The following is a 22480-nucleotide window of genomic DNA, read 5'->3' on the forward strand; positions in this document are numbered from 1 at the left end:
GATCCAGTTTTTTCAGGTGACGTCACCTGATCCATCCATCCATCCACAGACAGACAACTTATTTTTATATATATAGAAGATATATATATATATATATATATATATATATATATATATATTTATATATATATATACGACAATTTGTCCTTGTCTATTTCTATCATTTTCATAATGGTGAAGTATTAATATACATGTCACCTAAAAGAAATTTGCTTTACTTAAGAGTTCACTTTTTGCGATCATAACATCAATGCATCTGGATAAACAATGCGACACTACCAATGCGACAAAAATTAACGCTTAAGTCTCAAGTATTATTCTCATTGCTGGTCTTTTATTTTGCTTTCGTATTTCATCGATCAGGCTTGTGTATAAAAACAACAAAAAGAGGTAAATTTCAATGAAAAGACAAAAAACGAAAATGCGGCCAGTAGAGAGAAAGGCTGAAAATTAATTAAATATTCTTTTGCGAAATAATTCTTTTGTTAGCAATTATTGAAACAACTCTTTTTGGACATTATCATTGTTGATTTAACACTGGGTCTAAAGAAGAAAATAGGAAAAGGGAGAATGAGAAGAAATACAGAAAAACAAAAAGAGAAAAGTAGAAAAAGAAATGAAAAGAAATACAATAAAGGCTAAAATGAGGCTTGAATAAAAGTCAAAATGACAGTTTGGCATTGTGCTTGGGAACAAAAGCTCGATCGATAGACCCCACATAGTAATTTCACTTATAACACAACGCCGAATTTCTGTCAGTGCGACTCGAAATTTATGATTTAAAACTTTACAAATTTGTCTGGATTGCCTGGACACTTGCGGCAGCCTCACCATCTGGGTTTCCACCTGTATTGCGAAAATGCTATTTTTGCACTATTACAGTCAATGTTTTGACTATAGCACCGAAAATTGCTGACGCAAATTTGGGCAAATATAGCACTTCCGCAACCAAACACATTTGTATCCCTGCCCGACATACTTCTGGCGGAAAAACTCAAATAAACAAAATTCATTATTATTTTTTCAGGATACAACTTCTGGAATTGGGAATTGGAATTTTTCAACTAATGGAAAGAAATGAATATCTTTTGGAAGTAGAGGTAGAAGTTTGTGATTGAGTAATTTTTTAAAATTAAAATGATGAAATTTTAGTTTAATGGCTTAATTTTCTGGGAAAGTTTTTGGGGTGGCTTCGCGCCACCCCAACACCTAGTTGGTGGGGGCGCTTCGCGCCCCCCCCAAGCCCCCCCCGCGCGCGTAAGTCGTTACGCGCCATAATAGTTACGCGCCATTGTAGTTGTGTCCCTATGTCCCACCTGTGAATATAGATAGATATATATATATGGTTTTAACTACGTAAAACTTGCGAATATACAACATTCTTTGCTGTCCCATTGTCTTTGCATATAAATAGATTGTCAGGTTTACCGACTCTTGAACATGCAACATATAATGGTCCATGGGAAAACAATCTGTATTCAGATCTATACCTCATGATTCTAATGATTGCCCTTGAGCTTTGTTGATGGTGATTGCTAATCGACCATTCCCTGTCCCGGTGTCCCGGTCGTCATTTACATCCCCCTGTTTCCCCCGGTGTCCCCGTTGTAGTTGTGTCCCTGTGTCCCGGTCGTCATTTATATTCCCTGTGTCCCGGTCGTCATTTGTATCCCGGTGTACCGGTCTGTATATACATTCGTTTTTTAGTTTTGTTTTTCTCCTTTATTTTTTTCCTTTTTTTTTTCTTTTTTAGTTTATTTAGATTTTTAGATTTTTTATTTTTTTTATTAGTTTTTAGTTTTTTTTTCTTTTTAGTTTTTTTGTAGTTTTTACCTTCTTTTTAGTTTTGTTAATTTTTTTTTTTTTACTTGTGTCCTGGTCGTCATTTATACTCCCTGTGTCCCGGTGCTTTGTTGATTGCTAATCGAACATTCCTTTTGTCCTGGTCGCTTTCTCTTTGAGTGTCGTCATTTATTTTTTTCTTTTTTAGTTCTTTTAGTTTTTACCTTTTTTAGTTTTTTTTAGTTTTTTACCTTTTTTTAGTTTTTTTAGTTTTTTTAGTTTTTTAGCTTTTTTATTTTTTTTATTAGTTTTTAGTTTTTTTGTAGTTTTTGCCTTTTTTTTAGTTTTTTTAGTTTTTTAGCTTTTTTATTAGTTTTTAGTTTTTTTTGTAGTTTTTGCCTTTTTTTAGTTTTTTTAGTTTTTTAGCTTTTTTATTTTTTTTATTAGTTTTTAGTTTGTTTTGTAGTTTTTGCCTTTTTTTAGTTTTTTCAGTTTTGACGTCACCTGATCCAGTTTTTTCAGGTGACGTCACCTGATCCACGATCCACAGATCCACAGACAACTTATTTTTATATATATAGATAGTTTTTTTTTTTTTACTTATGTCCTGGTCGTCATTTATACTCCCTGTGTCCCGGTGCTTTGTTGATTGCTAATCGAACATTCCTTTTGTCCTGGTCGCTTTCTCTTTGAGTGTCGTCATTTATTAGTTTTTTCCTTTTTTTTTAGTTTTTTATTGGTTTTTACCTTTATTTTAGCTTATTTTTCAGTTTTTTCCTTTTTTTTAGTTTTTTTTTATTTTTTATTTTTTTTAGTTTTTTACCTTTTTTTAGTTTTTTTAGTTTTTTTAGTTTTTTAGCTTTTTTACTTTTTTTATTAGTTTTTAGTTTTTTTTTGTAGTTTTTGCCTTTTTTTAGTTTTTTCAGTTTTTTTTTTAGTTTTTTATTGGTTTTTACCTTTATAGTTTTTTTAGTTTTTTAGCTTTTTTATTTTTTTTATTAGTTTTTAGTTTTTTTTGTAGTTTTTGCCTTTTTTTAGTTTTTTCAGTTTTGACGTCACCTGATCCAGTTTTTTCAGGTGACGTCACCTGATCCATCCATCCATCCACAGACAGACAACTTATTTTTATATATATAGAAGATATATATATATATATATATATATATATATATATATTTATATATATATATACGACAATTTGTCCTTGTCTATTTCTATCATTTTCATAATGGTGAAGTATTAATATACATGTCACCTAAAAGAAATTTGCTTTACTTAAGAGTTCACTTTTTGCGATCATAACATCAATGCATCTGGATAAACAATGCGACACTACCAATGCGACAAAAATTAACGCTTAAGTCTCAAGTATTATTCTCATTGCTGGTCTTTTATTTTGCTTTCGTATTTCATCGATCAGGCTTGTGTATAAAAACAACAAAAAGAGGTAAATTTCAATGAAAAGACAAAAAACGAAAATGCGGCCAGTAGAGAGAAAGGCTGAAAATTAATTAAATATTCTTTTGCGAAATAATTCTTTTGTTAGCAATTATTGAAACAACTCTTTTTGGACATTATCATTGTTGATTTAACACTGGGTCTAAAGAAGAAAATAGGAAAAGGGAGAATGAGAAGAAATACAGAAAAACAAAAAGAGAAAAGTAGAAAAAGAAATGAAAAGAAATACAATAAAGGCTAAAATGAGGCTTGAATAAAAGTCAAAATGACAGTTTGGCATTGTGCTTGGGAACAAAAGCTCGATCGATAGACCCCACATAGTAATTTCACTTATAACACAACGCCGAATTTCTGTCAGTGCGACTCGAAATTTATGATTTAAAACTTTACAAATTTGTCTGGATTGCCTGGACACTTGCGGCAGCCTCACCATCTGGGTTTCCACCTGTATTGCGAAAATGCTATTTTTGCACTATTACAGTCAATGTTTTGACTATAGCACCGAAAATTGCTGACGCAAATTTGGGCAAATATAGCACTTCCGCAACCAAACACATTTGTATCCCTGCCCGACATACTTCTGGCGGAAAAACTCAAATAAACAAAATTCATTATTATTTTTTCAGGATACAACTTCTGGAATTGGGAATTGGAATTTTTCAACTAATGGAAAGAAATGAATATCTTTTGGAAGTAGAGGTAGAAGTTTGTGATGGAGTAATTTTTTAAAATTAAAATGATGAAATTTTAGTTTAATGGCTTAATTTTCTGGGAAAGTTTTTAAGCCACCATTCCTATAATTTACCATAGTTTGTTATCCCGGCAAATAGGCCTATAGGCTATTATGTAACATCGGTAAAATTTTCAGTGTCTAACCTTAAGAAAGAAACATTTTAATCAAGATTATGCACTTACATGAGTATTAGGGGTCTTACCTTAGGATTGTATGTGATAGTAGATTTTTTTTTTCAAATTAAAGACACAATTTTCCAAATTCTCTAAAACCTTATAAATTTTTATTTAGCAAAATTATGAGGCTAAAAAATTTTCTTTGGGATTTTTCTTGGTAAAATTTTAGTTTAGTGACTTCTTGCTATCTTGGAAAGGGGTTAGGTAAGGAAAATGAAACTTTTGGGGATGGGTCTACAAGCTAAAGTTTTTCCTGGAAAGGTATTTTGAAGTACCCACCTCCACTCCTTCTCCCTCTAGAGGGCCTAAAATTTGCTTACATGACAGGTCTGTACCTAGGCTACTAAAATCTTGACAAAACAAAATTTTACCTTAATTTTCAGTTACCAATTGCTTTTTCTCTGCCCGTAGTTCTGAAAATGCAAATCCTGTTATTTGAGTAGAATTCTGAGCCATATCAATGTTTTATTTTTCAAAATTTAGGAAATGTATTTCCACATCTTTAAAACCTTATAAATTGGGATTGAGCAAAGTTGTGAAGCTGAAAAAATTGTTGTTGTACTTCATTCAAGCAGAAAATTCTTTTGCAAGGTTTCACTTTTATAACACACATATTTTTAAAGGTCAGGGCCCTCTAGAGGGAGAAGGAGTGGAGGTAGGTACTTCAAAATATCTTCCCAGAACATACCTTAGCCTGTAGACCCATCCGTGAAAGTTTTATTTTCCTAACCTAACCCCTTTCTGAGATAGCAAGAAGTCACTAAATTAGAATTTTACCCCTTTTTGTGATGTATAGTTCTTTCTGAAATTTGTATTTATAACATGATGTTCATTAAAGTTCAAAATCATTTTGAGAGGGAAGCAATAGAGGTTGATATTTAAAAAAAAAAACTTCTTGAACATAGTATAAGCTCAGAATTTTTTTCCATAAACATTATTCTCCTAATGCAACTGATTTACAAGATAGCCAAAAAGGGTTAATTTATAGCAAACAGTATTACTGGCTTTTGTATAAAGTGAATATACCACTCAATGCCTTTTTTTATGCTCTTTCAAATAGGCTATAATAATTGCTTCTACTAGAAATTCAGATTTAAGCACTTTCTGACCTCTTAAAAATGACCTAAATATGGGGTATAAAAAGGCTTAAAACATTGATCTCAGACTTTAAAACATTAGATTCAAACTCAAAATATCCAGTTAAATTTTATATCTGTTCACAGTCAATAAAAAGGTTTCATCCCTATTTTGAACTGTTTTACTTTTGACAAGCTGTGATTTTCCATAGTTAAATTGGATAAATAAGTTTTATCAATGTTATGGCATTTTCTTCTTCCTTGATATCAGATTTTAAATAAAAGCATGCGTTTTTGGTTGAAAATATGAAAGCCGGCTATTACAAACACCAGTTATACTGTGTGCTATAAATTTAACTATATTAAATACAGCAATGGTTAGTTTATGTATTTAATATATGCTTTATGCTTTACCCCCTGATGTGCAAATATATAGCCCAAATTTGTTTCTAAACTATTACAGATTTGCAATTTCAAATATCCTATTATTTTGTAAAAAAAAGATGGAAAACGCATGCTTTAATTGAACTTTCAGGGACAAGGAAGAAGAAAACGCCATAACATTGATAAAATTTATTTATCCAATTTAATCATGGAAAATCAGTGCTTGTGGATAATATAACATTAAAAAAATGGATTTATAATGAAATGGTAAGTTTGAGCCCAATGTTATAAAATTTGAGACCAATGTTTTTAGCCTTTTTTATACCCCATATTTAGGTCATTTTAAAGAGGTCAAAAAGTGCTTAAATCTGAATTTCTGGTAGAAGCAATTATTATATTTGTAAAGAGCATAAAAAAAGGCATTGAGTGGTATATTCACTTTATATGAAAGCCAGTAATACTGTTTGCTATAAATTTACCCCAAAAAGTCCCTCATCTTAAATTTTGTCCTTGGATATATACAAGACTAAAAGAAAACACAAATAACAATGAAGACCACACTGCCTTTCCATCAAAAGCAAGAATAACACAAGGGGATTATTTTCATAAGACAGTGGAATTCTAAATTGAATAAATATTTCAGCTCTATGTCCAAGGGTCATCCTCAGCAAAACATAAATATATAAAAGGAGAAAGACTTACAACAACATGACCAATAAAACTAAAATAGAGATTTTTTTAAAACAGTCCCAGCATCCTTACTTCAGTAAACTTCAACCAGGACTGATAAATAAAGTGAGGCGAAACAAGGCAATACATTGAAATGAAAGAAGAATAATTAAAAACACGTTTTTATTGCTAATCTTGCCTTTTTGGCAGCTAATCTCAAAGGTCATTTTGTAACAGGTTCCGTGTTAATGTCTGCTGTTTTTTTTAAATATTTTTTAATATCATTTTTATTTAAATTTGTGCACAGAGCATTTAGTGAATATTCCCCCAAGTCCCTATTTAAGGAAATATTATTATTAATCTTAAGCCTGATTTCAATTGCTTCTTGAACTTCCTGCTTTATGCCTAGGTCATTGCTAACAAGGGCAGATTCTTCAAAAAGTATTTTGTTGCTAGGATTTTCAAAAACGTGACTGTTTCAAGTAGAATCCAAAGAAACATTAGGGATATTAGAATTGAGAGTTTTGGTGATATCATCTTTATGCTGTTGTAGGTGTTTCTCTAAATTCTGCTAAGTTCTACCTACATAATATTTGCCACATTTGCATGGTATTTGATAGACCTCTCTTTGGCAAGTAACTGTGGTTTTATCTTTACCAGAATTTAGGAAATTTATGATTTTAAAATTATTTGTAAATACTACATACAGACCATTTTGTGTGCAAACTTTTTTATGATTTGTAGTGATTTTTGGGATGTATGGCAGATGAAATTATGTTTGAAGATTAAAACATGGTAAACTACCATTGATTTTACAGGAGTGTCTTTTCAGTCTACAGTCAATTGTATTATCAATAAACAAATTGGATGCCCATTTCCAAAAAGTATGTCTGATTAAGTTTAGTTCTGCTGTAATGTGGGAATCAGAACACATATTTAGGGCACAATTGACAAGAGAGATTATGACAGCTCTTTTAACTTGGGGGTAGTGGTGGTTTGATTTAAAATGCAAATATCTATTGTTTTGTGTTGGTTTTCTGTAAACTGTAAATTTCTATTGTATATATTAAGGTGATCTAAAAAACCCTTAAGTTCATCCCAAAGTGAAATTATGTCATTCATGTAATGTCCCCAAAAGATATGTTTCAAGAAATATGACTTTAATGCCCAATTTTCTAGTTTCAACTTAAATATTTACCAGTGACTTTGAGAGGGTTGTTCCCTTTATTTGCTGGTAAAAAGAATTTCAGATTTGGAAATGCATTGAATAATGTTACAGTTTAACCAAGGTTAGCTGCTAAAAAACCAAGATTAGCAATAAAACCATGTTTTTAATTTTTCTTCTTTCATTTCAATGAATTGCTTTGTTTCACCTTGCTTTATTTATCAGTTCTGGTTGAACTTTGCTGAAGTAAGGATGCTGGGACTATTTAAAAAAAAATTATTTTAGTTTTATTGGTCATCTTGTTGTAAGTCTTTCTTGTCTTATATATTTATGTTTTGCTGAGGGCAGCCCTTGGACATAGAGCCAAAACTTTCATTCAAATTAGAATTTTACTGTATACAAAAAGAATTCTCTATTTTTCTTCTTGTTTTTGATGTCTGTAACACTAAAACAATGAAAGTTCTTACTTAATCAAATTCTTGAATCATTTCAAATGATGTTTGGTGTTAGTTTGGCATTCCACCTCTCTAGAATAAAACATTATGCAATTCTGAAAACTACTTTATAAAATTTGAAAATGCTTGGTTTTATCATTCATTATAGGGATACCCATAAACTTTATCAGCCATAATAAATGACCCTAATCTTATTGCAGTGAATTTTTTTCTACCTCAAATCAGGCCAATGATAGTATTGACCTCTATTATCACATTACAGATATTCAGAACTGTTCTGACAGAAGTGAGTTTAATAGACTACCTGAAGGTAATAAACTTTTTCCTGAAGTAAATGTGTTAAAATAATTTTAGCAAGATTTTGCAAGTTAGCAGATAGGCTAATTATAATTTTGAAAATCTTCATATTTCAAACAAGTTAATCAAAAGTCAACTTTAGAAGTAGGATTGATGAAAAATTGCTAATTTTTTCAACAAGATAGGAAAATTTGCTGCAAAGGCCCTTAAAATCATACAACTATAATTTCAAACCTTCAAAAGTGCAGTGAAGCTAGGTTGAGAGTTTGTTTTATTTTTTTACACAGCAATTATTCTCTTTATAAAGCCATGACCATGTCTGGGTTTATAAGTTAAGATCAAAGCCATCAAGGCACCAGACTATTTTTTAATTTCAAAAAGATATTGGCCCATTAACCAATCAAGCATTGAATACTTTCAGCAGAAACCATGTTGGTGGTACTGATGATGTGAATGATTGGAAATGGCTTATAAAATTTCCTAATCCAGGAGAGGAGGCTAACAGACATACATGAGCCCCTGCTCATTGGGTTGCCATATGGCTAGGTTTAGGAATGACATGGCCAGATTTCTATGTGTGTGGAAAGATTCCAAAGGAAAAACACTGTCAGAAAAGCAAGGAAAAATGTCCAGCTAATTCACCACTGCAGAACTTCAAGACAGCATTAAGTATACTGTCAGGACCTATGGATTTGGTCACAACAAGTTGCTGAAATATGACTTGAGGAGTGAAATAGTTCTCATAATCAAGGACAGGATTTATTCAATCATGGAAATTGGGGACTCCTTTACCATTGTTGTCCAGATTTGAGAATCTGGCAAATGTCTTATCAAAAGCTTTGGTCTTTGTCTGTAGATCTTGAATGACAGCTGCATCGTTAAGTTATGGAAAAGGAATTGAAGTTTTTTTTAGATGACAGTAAAACCTCTTTGGCAATTTTCCACCAGCCCTTAGCAGAAGTATTTTAAAGCTTGGTAGAGAATTTTTCTTTGTACTGAACCCATGATTGTACTAATAATCCTCAGAAGAATAAAGAGTCCACTCAACAAGTTCTTGAGAGAAGAGCAACATGGCTTTAGATCAGGACATTCCTGTACTGATTTGATCTTCACCCTAAGGGTGTTAATAGATGATAGCCATGAATGGCATAACTAATTGTACATGGCATTTATAGACTTTGAAAAGGCCTTTCACTTGCTACATCATGCGACTCTTTGGAAACTACTAACCTTTTATGGGATCCCTGAGAAGTCGGTAGCCCTCATAATGGGTCTACACAGAGACTCTGAATGTTATGTTAAAACAGCAGAAGGAAGGACAAGATACTTTTGGGTCCTTTCTGGTGTTAAACAAGGCTGTGTCTTGTCACCTTTCCTGTTTGCCCTAGCTATTGACTGTTTGTTCTGTAACACTGGCACCAGAAGCATACAATTAAACATAGAACACCAAATTGATTATATAGACTTTGCCATCAATATCACACTCTTTTAGTCCTGTAAACAAAGACTGCAAGAATTGCTAGAAGCTGCACATTATAGAGGCCAACTTATGGGACTAAGAATCAATGCTGACAAAACAATAAGTATGTCAGTAATGGATTCACCTTTGCATCTGAGATGTGATAACCAGCACATTGAGCAGGTTCTAGATTTTAAATACTTTGGCAGCACAGTGATAAATACAGGATCTACTGAAAAAGATATATGCTGCATTGGGTAGGCCTCCAGTACATTCAATAGACTGAAACCAGTATAGAGATTGCAGAGTTTCTCCTTTTGACTCAAACGTCATCTATTTAATAACAACGTCATCCCCATCCTGTTAAATGCTTTGGAAACCTGGCATCTGAATAACACACAAAAAAGGCAAATTCTAGCTTTTGAGAATGCATGCCTCCTGAGAATATTAAACATCCATTAGTCATGAAAATCTCTAATGAGAAGTTGAGATGGATGACCAGACAACTTAATGACAGATGTCCCTAGGACACGTTGGTAGAAATATCTGGGGTATGTACTTTGTATGGATGAATCCTGGATCCAAAAGCGACGTTTCAGAAACAAAGCAAAGGAAAAAGAAGAAGAGGCGGGCTGCACAATACACTTTTTCACACCTTTCAGACAGACCTGTGAAACATAAACGCTTCCCTTCAACTTAAGTGGGAAGATGTTCTTGCTGCAGCACACTTGAGGGATGACTGACGGCTGCTTGTAGATGTCCTGGGCACCTCTGGAGGCACAGGAGTATCTAAGACAAGGAACCCATGACTGTCAAATTGTGAAGACTGTGTCTTTACAAGCTTTTGTAAAATTAAGTTTGTCCTTTTTGCTCTTTGAGAGTAGCCATTGCTTGTGTTTCTTTTGTTTTGGTTGGATAGCCTTTTTACAGTGTATATTGAACCAAGGTTTGTCCTTGCTGGACACCTGATCCACTTTAATGAAATATAATTTGCAATACAGTTGACTATGGCCTGTTGTACTTTTCTTCAATTTTCTTGAACTCTTCATGGAAGAAGGGTCCCCATTTTTGAGATGCAAGTGTGTTTTTAAGCAGTTTCAATCTCCACTTTTATCTTGCCAGATCTGTTGCTCATGGTTTATAGGAAGAGGAATACTAAAAGTTCCATGTGCAATGATAGCAATGTGGTCACTTGTGAAGGAATGAGTATCAACCTTAAAGGATATAGAAGATATCAAGGCAAGAGGGTTCATTTGAGCCATGCTGTGTATAAAATTCCGCAAGTTGTTCAAGCCCATATAAAAGAGAAAGATCATGCAGGTCTGATGTCTCCTTGTCACTGTTTTTGCTGTGGAGCCATATGCTATAATGAACATTTGAGAGAGAGAGAGAGAAAGAGAAAGATGGGTGTATTAATATAAACAAAACAACCAAATGGCCCAAAGCAGAGCTTGTTTAGGCTTACAACCCCAATACACATACAAATAAAAACAATACAAAAAACGAGAGGAAAAAAAAGAAAAGAAAAAGAAAAATATTCTCTTAATTAATTCTGTTAATTCTCTTAATTAACAGCTTAATTAATTAATTCTGTTAATTCTCTTAATTAACAGCTACCACAGCAACCAAGATTCGCTAGGTTGTGGCTACTGCTGCAGCAATTATCAGAATTATTTTTCGTTAGTTACAAAAGGCACTGGCCTATATGTAGCAATATCCTTTAAAACGAGCCATTCAAGAGTTCTCTATAATGTTTGAGTTTGAGCTAATATGTTTTGTTTTATGCTACATTACAATGTTTTTATGTTACAACTTTTATAATGTTTGAGCTAGCTACAGAGAAGAAGGAACCTAAATATGCCTTTGATGAAGAATATTCTGGTTACAAAAAGGCACTGGCCCATATGTAGGAATATCCTTTAAAATGAGCCATTCTAGAGTTCTCTATAATGTTTGAGTTTGAGCTAATGTGTTTTGTTTTATGTTACAATGTTTTGTAACATAAACATACACATGTAACACTACAATGTTTTTATGTCACAACTTTTATAATGCTTGAGCTAGCTACAGAGAAGGAGGAACCTAAATATGCCTTTGATGAAGAATATTCTGGTTGGAGCCATTTTTCTTCTTTTTCAAGCCAATAGATTTTCCTTGTTGTTCAAGCCAAGGGATTGCCAGTTTCATTTATAAGTTTTTCAGACAAGGCAGTTCTAATAGTGTCCTTCGTGTTTTTATCTGACTCAGTTCTTAGGATTTTTAGGAATATAGTGCTATTTGATAGCTGTAAAAATAAAGTGCAAGGGTGACAAAAACAACTAGATTTGCTGATTTGATATAGTGTATAGCTAAAATAGAAAATAACTATGAAATAGAAATAAAAAGGTATCCTTTAAAGTCTTGGGAGGGCAATTGCCCCCACCCTAATTGACGCGCTTTATTGACACTCATTTTCATATCACGTATCATGCTATGTTAGATGTTTTCTCAGTCCTTGTTTGAGCCCAAACTAGAGTTTTCGGTTTCCTAATGTTTGCTTAAGTAAACCAGAGTTTACTTAATATAATGTACCTCTTGCTAGCATACTCCCTTTTCACCGCCACTATCTTTTTAGCATGCTACTCACCACCAGAATGTTAAAATCATGTAAGCTCTTTGTATTTTAGTAGATTAGGTAAAAATACATTCACATAAGTTCAAGACCATATCTTAGCTCCTGTTACACTACTTTATGCTTGAACGTGACTTTGTTTTCAGCCTTAACACTAGGGGTTGTAGGAGGCTAATTGAGATTTTGATTATTGTTAGTCTTGCTCTGGTGTGAAATATTTGCCTCTCACCTGTTAAAAATATTGAAAAATATTGACCAGAAAACGCTTCCTCTTTCGTCCAATTATGGGGAAAGATGATGAAGGAAGACGTCTTTGAAATATTATCCCTACTCCTATTTTACTCCTGAGTAAAAATTTCCCAATTAGTTTTCTTATAATGACCATGAAGGTTATTTTTGTCAATCCAAGTTGTTGCTTTACATACTCCTCAGAGGGACACAAATTTCTGCAAAATGTTTTTTTTTTACTTCTTCTAAATGTGATTTTCCAGTGAAGTGTAAAAATATCAACCAAGGCGAGAAATTGTCATTTATCTTATGTCTATTTTTCTTTTCTTTTCAGCTTACTAATGCCTTCGAGAAGCTCAAAAATCTCTCCAGTAGAGAAAAAGAAAAAGCCATCATTCTAATCAAGAATCTCATTAATGAAAATGAAGTTCCAAATTGTTTCAAGACACAGGGCTGTGAGAAACCAAACAGCTCGATTGAGCCTTGTGAGAACTCGGGAAACATTTTTTCAGAAACTAATTTTACAGCTGATACAAGCGAAAGCAAAAGGGATCCTAGGAAGGATGTTGGTGTGCTTATGGTAGAGACTTTTGAAACTCGACACAATAATTGTGAAATTTTAAAAGAATCTTTGGTTTCTCCTAATTTGGAGTTCCAAAGTAGAAGTGTTGTGGATTCTACCATCACTATAGGAGGTGAAGATCAAGGTGTCAAAGTTAAATCAGATATTCGCACGTACAGTAAAAGAAAACAAGTTAATAAAATAAATAACTACAATGATAGTGGATGCTTGAAGGGACCAGTTGAGTCTGCTTTCAAAGGTGACTTTGAAAAGAAAAAATGGTATTATAGCAGTGATAAATGGTTGGCACGAACCCAAGATGTGACTACCTGTTCTGGTTTAGATGTTGACAATGAATCTATTGAATATCAGCATGAGCTGTCTACAATCAAGAGATGTAATCAGTATACCCAAAATTGTTCAGGTAAAATAATTTGGATAAAATTGGCTATAGGACAAGATTTAAATTCATAGTTGCACTAGTGTAAGTTCAATCGTTTATTATTCTGTATACTATTCGTATATATGTTTTGAGTAGGCTATTGAATACACTACTAATATGTGTTTGAATAGTCCTATGGAGAGCTAAGCTCATGATGCTAGGCCTAGTTGAGAATAACATAAAGAAAGAAAACGATCTAAAATGGGGTTTTTAAAGCCCAAATGAAAATACTGAAAAAAAAAAAAACACAGAAAGCGAATATTTTGAGAGAACAACCGCCTCTCTTCTTCAGCGCGAAACAAAATAATATAAACAAGGAAAATGCCAAAAAAAACAGCCACAGAAAGTACAACAAAACTAGTTAAAAACCAACGAAAAAACGCCAAAAAATTATAGATAAATAAAATTCAATAAAATACAAAATATTAAAAGAATTAAAATCAAATACCTAACAACAATAAAGTTAGTTAATCGCCAATATCCGCGATTTCCATAAAATTCAAAAATAAAGGTGAACTGCCATCAGCGGAAACTAATTAACAACTAAGTGTTCTTACATAATGTATTGTGTTTTTCGATCTGACTCTATTTTAGGAGTTAAGAGCTATTTTATATTTTGTTACGGGATGATTGTCTCTTGCTAGGTTGATAGCTACTGCTACAACCCAGATGAAGACAGGGGCCCTGGAGCATCGGCTGATCTCCCTGCTCGCATTGGAGTTGCCTTTTGCTGATAATGCTATAATAGTGATGATAATGCTATTATAAGAATGCTTATCATGCAAAAGATTTCAAGAGCTATACGTTTTTACCGAAAAAAAAAATCGTTATGTAATCAAGAAAAGCTCTTAAATGATACTTTGTTAACAAATAAACTTTCACAGCAGCAAACTGCCAAATTTGTCGTTTTCTGTCTGGTACATTATAATATATATATATATATATATATATATATATATATATATATATATATATATATATATATATATATATATATATATATATATATATATATATATATATATATATATATATATATATATATATATATAGATAGTAAAGTCGAGTGACAAATATTTAATGTTTGATGCAGTTTATTTCAGGTTTTTGCCTATGATGCTTTTGAATATACCAACTATTTATATTCTTAAGGTTCTGATATATTCTGTATAGGCGGTCACTGTTTTAATAATGAAAATACTGATATATATTAATTTTATTTGTCACTAATTTTAATTTATTAATCTTGAAACAGCACATGCTGCTTTTTGTGTTGCTATTTATCAATTTTTGTGCTATAAATTTGTATTTATCAAATATTTGTGTTGCTATTTATTTGTTTTTGTTTTTGATCCTTGTTTTGTGTCTTTTTTTTTGTCATGACATGCTTATATTAGCTCCAGCTATTGTATTTCAACAAACGCCAACACAAAGCTATTTCGTTAGTGCTCAGTTCTTGCATTGATAGGATTTAGAACCGGAATATATCAAGTTGTATCTTGAGTGGATCTTGTCATATTTTGAGATACATCTTTTAGACTCAGTAAAGCAGTAAAGGTAATAATTCAGAGCAGTAGCACGAAGAAAGCTTATGAAAATATCAAGTTGTATCTTGAGATACAGCTTTTCCACTCAACAGTGCATTGGGCGAAGGTTCAAGCTAGTTGTATGACTTCAAATTTTTTATTATTTTAGAGCCATATTTGTCAAACAGTGCTGAAAAATTGATACCTCATATAGATCTTCCATCTACTTCTGGGGATAGATACAACTGCTCATTTCAGGGTTGTGGACGTTTGGCTGGATACCAAAGTCGAATGGATTTAGATATGGCTAAGCAAACCAGAGAGAGAAAGTTTAAGGGCGAAAGATGTTCTAAGGAATATTCACAGAAAAGTACAGTCAGTAAGACAGTTTTATTCTTCTATTCTGTTGTTTAATGATTCTTCAACCTTAAATTTTCTAGTGAGCACATACATTTTTAAGAGTGTGATATCCGCCCTGAACAGTTGATCCTATAGCTATTGGTTGTTAGGCAAGGAGGTATAGTCATATAAAATGACTTGGATAATTATAGATATGTTCCGAAAGGGCCGACGTAAAATCTATTCTGTTGTTTAATGACTCTTCAACCTTTCTTATCAATTGTGTTTATCTTCGTCTTTTTAGAGGATAAATTTTCTAGTGAGCACATACTTTTTTAAGGGTGTGATATCCACCCTGAACAGTTGATCCTATAGCTATTGGTTGTTAGACAAGGAGGTAGATATGGTCTCTGCATTAAGTTTTATGCACAAGATTTTGTTTGAGGGCCTATCAAGCATGGATTGTTTTATTAGTATGAAAATGGAAATAATAATTTTTTTGCTCTAGAAGATTTTCTAAAGATTAGAAACCAAAAATAAAACCAAAATATAAAAAGTGCTTATTCCTCCACATTTTGTTAAAAATAAAATTTGATCCCATTAACCAAGAAAATTTTGTTATTATTGGCTTAAAAATTGAAGCGTGAAGTAGTTTAGGTGTGAGAGATACTCGAAGGAATATTAAAAAACTCAGTAAAATATTTGTGGTAAAATTCTAGATGAGGGAGTTTTCATTTATCGTCTTGAAGATTAGTTGAGAAAGGAATGATATTATCAAGAAATAATTCAGACCCTAAAAAATAGTCTGAGAAGTGATTAACAAGCTACTATATCCACTCGCCCCTTGTTTTAAGGCTTAGAAGATTGCATTAAAGACAGGTCTATTCTTATCCAAACTGCAACAAAATTCTTTACCTTAGTTCTTGATTTCTATCCTCTTCTTCTGTGTTCTAGGTTGTGAAAAATGCAATCCCTAGCATTTTAATTGGATTGTAAGCCATACTAGGCTTCTTTTCTAAATTTAAGAAATAGTTTACATATATTTAAAACCTTATAAATTAGAATCGACCATAAGTTGGAATCTCAAAATAATTTCCTTATGCCTCACTTGTGCTGTAGATATATTTTTCAAGGTTTTACGTTTGTAACACAATTAATTTCCAAGTTGTTTCTGACCCCTTTAGATGGTATATACTTCAGGAGAACTTTCTTTGGGGTATTATTGAGGCTCTGGATCCAATCCTGAAAGTTTCATTCACCTAAATCTACTACTTCTACTAAATTTGCTAAATCTGCTACCTAAATAATCTACTTTTAGTTATTTAAATTTGCAACTTTCCAAGATAGATGTAAGCCTCTTCTTTGGAGTTTCACCAACGTTTTTCCCAGTAAAAATAATCGCAAATGAACAATGGCACATTTAAGTGTAATACGCAAGCCCCACTGTAGTCACGGTTGTGACTACAGTTGGGAACAACCCAATGAGAAATTTTTTTGGAACAACCCAATGGGTTTCCTTGATGGTTATTGAATGTTGTTATAAGCATTGTCTTCGGTAGCCTAATAAACTTATCTTCCCAAATTAATATAACTTTAATATATCTTGTTCTTGCAAATAAATGTTAACCAGAGCTAGAGTTAGGTTTTTTCAGGGGGAGGGGGCAAATTTAGACTGGTGTCCCCTGCTGCACTATCGACACTGTAAATATTACAATTTTTGTCCAAAATTTTACAATTTAAGCTTTTTTTTGCTGCCCTACGAGCGTTTCACCCGGGGCGCTTTACCTCTCTATCCCCCTTAGATTGCCCACACACCATTGACCCCCGTTATAAACCAACTGACCAGCGACACCCGGACTCGAACTCTTATCCTCACGGGCAAAGACTTTCAAGTCTATCGTGTGGCTAGGACGGCTTTGGTAGACATTTGTTAGAGGCAATTGGGTAGACCCATAAAAAAATGCACATACTTAACTGTCATCTTTCCATGTATTTGTAACTCTGTAACTCTACCTGTGGAGTTAGCACGAGGATTGTTAATGATTACATGCTACTGGTGTTGCTGAGAGGATAAATCGAAAATGGAGTCCATGATTATGATAGACTGTATTTGGTCTATGTTTTGTCTTTTTCTCTAGATTTCGTTAACAGCTTCCTAATGCTAAGGGAATGTATTTTTTCTAGGCTTGCCTTACCTTCGGAAACATTAAAGTATGTTGTGGTGGAATTATTTCAGTCACTTGAGAATTCTTGGGGTTTTGGCCCCATTGTTTTAAGTTTTTAGTTTAGTAACAAGTTTTCGTTTGATGATCTTTGAACCAGGTTTCGAAGCTTTCAATTTTACCAAAGCTTTACCCTTAAATTCTGTCATATTTGGGTGCTACTTTTGATTGATTTGCTGCTGTTAAATGTTTTGTGAACAGAAGCCTCATTATGTAAAATTTTCGTTACGGCATCTTTAAGACGGTCATAAATGCTTTCAACAATGCAGTTTTCCACCTAAATTACATCGTATTTCACTGTTACTGTTGAACATATTCGTCTTACCAAACGTCTTCTCAATAGAAACCTCATCACGTCAGATTTTTGGTTGGTCATCCTTAAACTAATGCGCAACACTCAATTAAAAATTTTCCTCTAATCAGATCAGAATATATTTATCTGCCCTATTATATATATATATAAATATACTAGCTGTTGGGGTGGCGCTTCGCGCCACCCCAACACCTAGTTGGTGGGGGCGCTTCGCGCCCCCCCAAGCCCCCCCGCGCGCGTAAGTCGTTACGCGCCATAATAGTTACGCGCCATTGTAGTTGTGTCCCTATGTCCCACCTGTGAATATAGATATATATATATATATATATATATATATATATATATATATATATATATATATATATATATATATATATATATATATATATATATATATATATATATATATATATATATATATATATATGGTTTTAACTACGTAAAACTTGCGAATATACAACATTCTTTGCTGTCCCATTGTCTTTGCATATAAATAGATTGTCAGGTTTACCGACTCTTGAACATGCAACATATAATGGTCCATGGGAAAACAATCTGTATTCAGATCTATACCTCATGATTCTAATGATTGCCCTTGAGCTTTGTTGATGGTGATTGCTAATCGACCATTCCCTGTCCCGGTGTCCCGGTCGTCATTTATATCTCCCTGTTTCCCCCGGTGTCCCCGTTGTAGTTGTGTCCCTGTGTCCCGGTCGTCATTTATATTCCCTGTGTCCCGGTCGTCATTTGTATCCCGGTGTCCCGGTCTGTATATACATTCGTTTTTTAGTTTTGTTTTTCTCCTTTATTTTTTTCCTTTTTTTTTCTTTTTTAGTTTATTTAGATTTTTAGTTTTTTTATTAGTTTTTAGTTTTTTTTTCTTTTTAGTTTTTTTGTAGTTTTTACCTTCTTTTTAGTTTTGTTAGTTTTTTTTTTTACTTATTTCCTGGTCGTCATTTATACTCCCTGTATCCCGGTGCTTTGTTGATTGCTAATCGAGCATTCCTTTTGTCCTGGTCGCTTTCTCTTTGAGTGTCGTCATTTATTTTTTTCTTTTTTAGTTCTTTTAGTTTTTACCTTTTTTAGTTTTTTTTAGTTTTTTAGATGAAATTTTTTTTTAGTTTTTTCCTTTTTTTCTTTTTAGTTTTTTATTGGTTTTTACCTTTATTTTAGCTTATTTTTCAGTTTTTTCCTTTTTTTTAGTTTTTTTTTTATTTTTTAGTTTTTTTAGTTTTTTACCTTTTTTTAGTTTTTTTAGTTTTTTTAGTTTTTTAGCTTTTTTACTTTTTTTATTAGTTTTTAGTTTTTTTTGTAGTTTTTGCCTTTTTTTAAGTTTTGTTTTTCTCCTTTATTTTTTTCCTTTTTTTTTCTTTTTTAGTTTATTTAGATTTTTAGATTTTTTAGTTTTTTTATTAGTTTTTAGTTTTTTTTTCTTTTTAGTTTTTTTGTAGTTTTTACCTTCTTTTTAGTTTTGTTAGTTTTTTTTTTTACTTATGTCCTGGTCGTCATTTATACTCCCTGTGTCCCGGTGCTTTGTTGATTGCTAATCGAACATTCCTTTTGTCCTGGTCGCTTTCTCTTTGAGTGTCGTCATTTATTTTTTTCTTTTTTAGTTCTTTTAGTTTTTACCTTTTTTAGTTTTTTTTAGTTTTTTAGATGAAATTTTTTTTTAGTTTTTTCCTTTTTTTTTTTTTTAGTTTTTTATTGGTTTTTACCTTTATTTTAGCTTATTTTTCAGTTTTTTCCTTTTTTTTAGTTTTTTTTTATTTTTTATTTTTTTTAGTTTTTTACCTTTTTTTAGTTTTTTTAGTTTTTTTTAGTTTTTTAGCTTTTTTACTTTTTTTTATTAGTTTTTAGTTTTTTTTGTAGTTTTTGCCTTTTTTTCGTTTTTTCAGTTTTTTTTTTAGTTTTTTATTGGTTTTTACCTTTATTTTAGCTTATTTTTCAGTTTTTTCCTTTTTTTAGTTTTTTTTAGTTTTTAGTTTTTTTAGTTTTTTACCTTTTTTTAGTTTTTTTAGTTTTTTTAGTTTTTTAGCTTTTTAATTTTTTTATTAGTTTTTAGTTTTTTTTGTAGTTTTTGCCTTTTTTTAGTTTTTTTAGTTTTTTAGCTTTTTTATTAGTTTTTAGTTTTTTTGTAGTTTTTGCCTTTTTTTTAGTTTTTTTAGTTTTTTAGCTTTTTTATTTTTTTTATTAGTTTTTAGTTTTTTTTGTAGTTTTTGCCTTTTTTTAGTTTTTTCAGTTTTGACGTCACCTGATCCAGTTTTTTCAGGTGACGTCACCTGATCCACGATCCACAGATCCACAGACAACTTATTTTTATATATATAGATAGTTTTTTTTTTTACTTATGTCCTGGTCGTCATTTATACTCCCTGTGTCCCGGTGCTTTGTTGATTGCTAATCGAACATTCCTTTTGTCCTGGTCGCTTTCTCTTTGAGTGTCGTCATTTATTTTTTTCTTTTTTAGTTCTTTTAGTTTTTACCTTTTTTAGTTTTTTTTAGTTTTTTAGATGAAATTTTTTTTAGTTTTTTCCTTTTTTTCTTTTTAGTTTTTTATTGGTTTTTACCTTTATTTTAGCTTATTTTTCAGTTTTTTCCTTTTTTTTAGTTTTTTTTATTTTTTATTTTTTTTAGTTTTTTACCTTTTTTTAGTTTTTTTAGTTTTTTTTAGTTTTTTAGCTTTTTTACTTTTTTTTATTAGTTTTTAGTTTTTTTTGTAGTTTTTGCCTTTTTTTCGTTTTTTCAGTTTTTTTTTTAGTTTTTTATTGGTTTTTACCTTTATTTTAGCTTATTTTTCAGTTTTTTCCTTTTTTTAGTTTTTTTTAGTTTTTAGTTTTTTTAGTTTTTTACCTTTTTTTTAGTTTTTTTAGTTTTTTTAGTTTTTTAGCTTTTTAATTTTTTTATTAGTTTTTAGTTTTTTTTTGTAGTTTTTGCCTTTTTTTAGTTTTTTTAGTTTTTTAGCTTTTTTATTAGTTTTTAGTTTTTTTGTAGTTTTTGCCTTTTTTTTAGTTTTTTTAGTTTTTTAGCTTTTTTATTTTTTTTATTAGTTTTTAGTTTTTTTTGTAGTTTTTGCCTTTTTTTAGTTTTTTCAGTTTTGACGTCACCTGATCCAGTTTTTTCAGGTGACGTCACCTGATCCATCCACAGATCCACACACAGACAACTTATTTTTATATATATAGATAATATATAATATTTATTAATATATAATATTAATTATATAAATATATATATATATATAAATAAGTTGTCTGTCTGTCTGTGTGTGTGTGTGTGTCGAGTGACGTCATGTTTGTGTGTCGACTGACGTCATGTTTGTCGACTGACGTCATTTTAAGGATTGAGCTGTATGCGTCACGAAGTTATTTGTCGACTGACGTCATGTTTGTCAACTGGTGAAATTACATACCGGGACACAAATGACGACCGGGACACAGGGAATATAAATGACGACCGGGAACCTCAAAGAGTAATTACAGAATGGGACACCCGGACACAAATCACGACCGGGACACAGGGAATATAAATGACGACCGGGACACAGGGACACAAGTACAATGGGGACGCCGGGGGCACAGGCGGAATATATAAATGACGACTGGGACACAGGGATTCTTCGAATAGAAATTACAGACTGGGACACAAATGACGACCGGGACACCGGGACACAGGGAATATAAATGACGACCGGGACACAGGGACACATCATTAGAATAATGAGGTATAGATCTGAATACAGATTGTTTTTCCCATGGACAATTATATGTTGCATGTTCAAGAGTCAGTAAACCTGACAATCTATTTATATGCACAGACAATGGGACAGCGAAGAATGTTGTATATTCGCATGTTTTACGTAGTTAAAAACATATATATATATATATATATATATATATATATATATATATATATATATATATATATATATATATATATATATATATATATATATATATATATATATATATATATATATATATATATATATATATATATATATATATATATCTATTCACAGGTGGGACCCAGGGACACAATTACAATGGCGCGTAACTAATATGGCGCGTAACGACTTACGCGCGCGGGGGGGCTTGGTGGGCGCGAAGCGCCCCACCAATTAAGTGTTGGGGTGGTGCGAAGCGCCACCCCAACAGCTAGAACAATATATATATATATATATATATATATATATATATATATATATATATATATATATATATATATATATATATATATATATATATATATATATATATATATATATATATATATATATATATATATATATATATATATATATATATATATAAATATATAATATTCATATATAATATATAAATATAAATATATAATATTTATATATTTATGGGCAAGATATAATATATTTATATTATATCTTGCCCAAATCAGAATATATGTGGCTGCTGCTGTAAAATGTTTTGCCAACCGAAAACTCAGCGTGGGATTTCAGCTCGTTCATCTTTATGCTGCTTTAAAATACATTCAATGTCAAGGCTTACATCACATAAGTTTTCTAGGATTTTTTAATGTAAAAATAAAAATTATATTATATGTTAGGGCCG

At 31.6% G+C, this 22480-nt stretch overlaps 1 protein-coding gene and 1 long non-coding RNA gene across 10 annotated transcripts in view; one reads left to right on the forward strand and one right to left on the reverse strand.

The window, feature by feature from the left end:
* LOC136026494 (uncharacterized) overlaps positions 1-5489 on the reverse strand; it is a 72903-nt gene extending 67414 nt beyond the window's left edge. The window contains exon 1 of the long non-coding RNA XR_010617319.1: positions 5412-5489. This is a non-coding gene — a long non-coding RNA (uncharacterized LOC136026494). The remainder of the gene's footprint in view (positions 1-5411) is intronic.
* Positions 3800-22480, forward strand: part of LOC136026493 (zinc finger protein 37 homolog) — a 101633-nt gene continuing 82952 nt past the window's right edge. For 6 of the 9 annotated variants that reach the window (XR_010617313.1, XR_010617314.1, XR_010617311.1 and 3 more), the window contains exons 1-3: positions 3810-3939; positions 12828-13479; positions 15193-15402. Coding sequence is in view for 1 of the 9 variants with exons in the window: in XM_065703116.1 (XP_065559188.1) it covers positions 3907-3939; positions 12828-13479; positions 15193-15402 (895 nt within the window). In the remaining 8 variants the exon portion in view is untranslated. Of the gene's footprint in view, positions 3940-5759; positions 5877-12827; positions 13480-15192; positions 15403-22480 lie in introns of those variants that run through there. The other 3 variants (XM_065703116.1, XR_010617317.1, XR_010617318.1) reach the window with 3 other exon arrangements.

This window comes from Artemia franciscana, chromosome 4 (assembly GCF_032884065.1).
Source record: "Artemia franciscana chromosome 4, ASM3288406v1, whole genome shotgun sequence".
In the NCBI taxonomy this organism is placed as follows: domain Eukaryota; kingdom Metazoa; phylum Arthropoda; class Branchiopoda; order Anostraca; family Artemiidae; genus Artemia; species Artemia franciscana.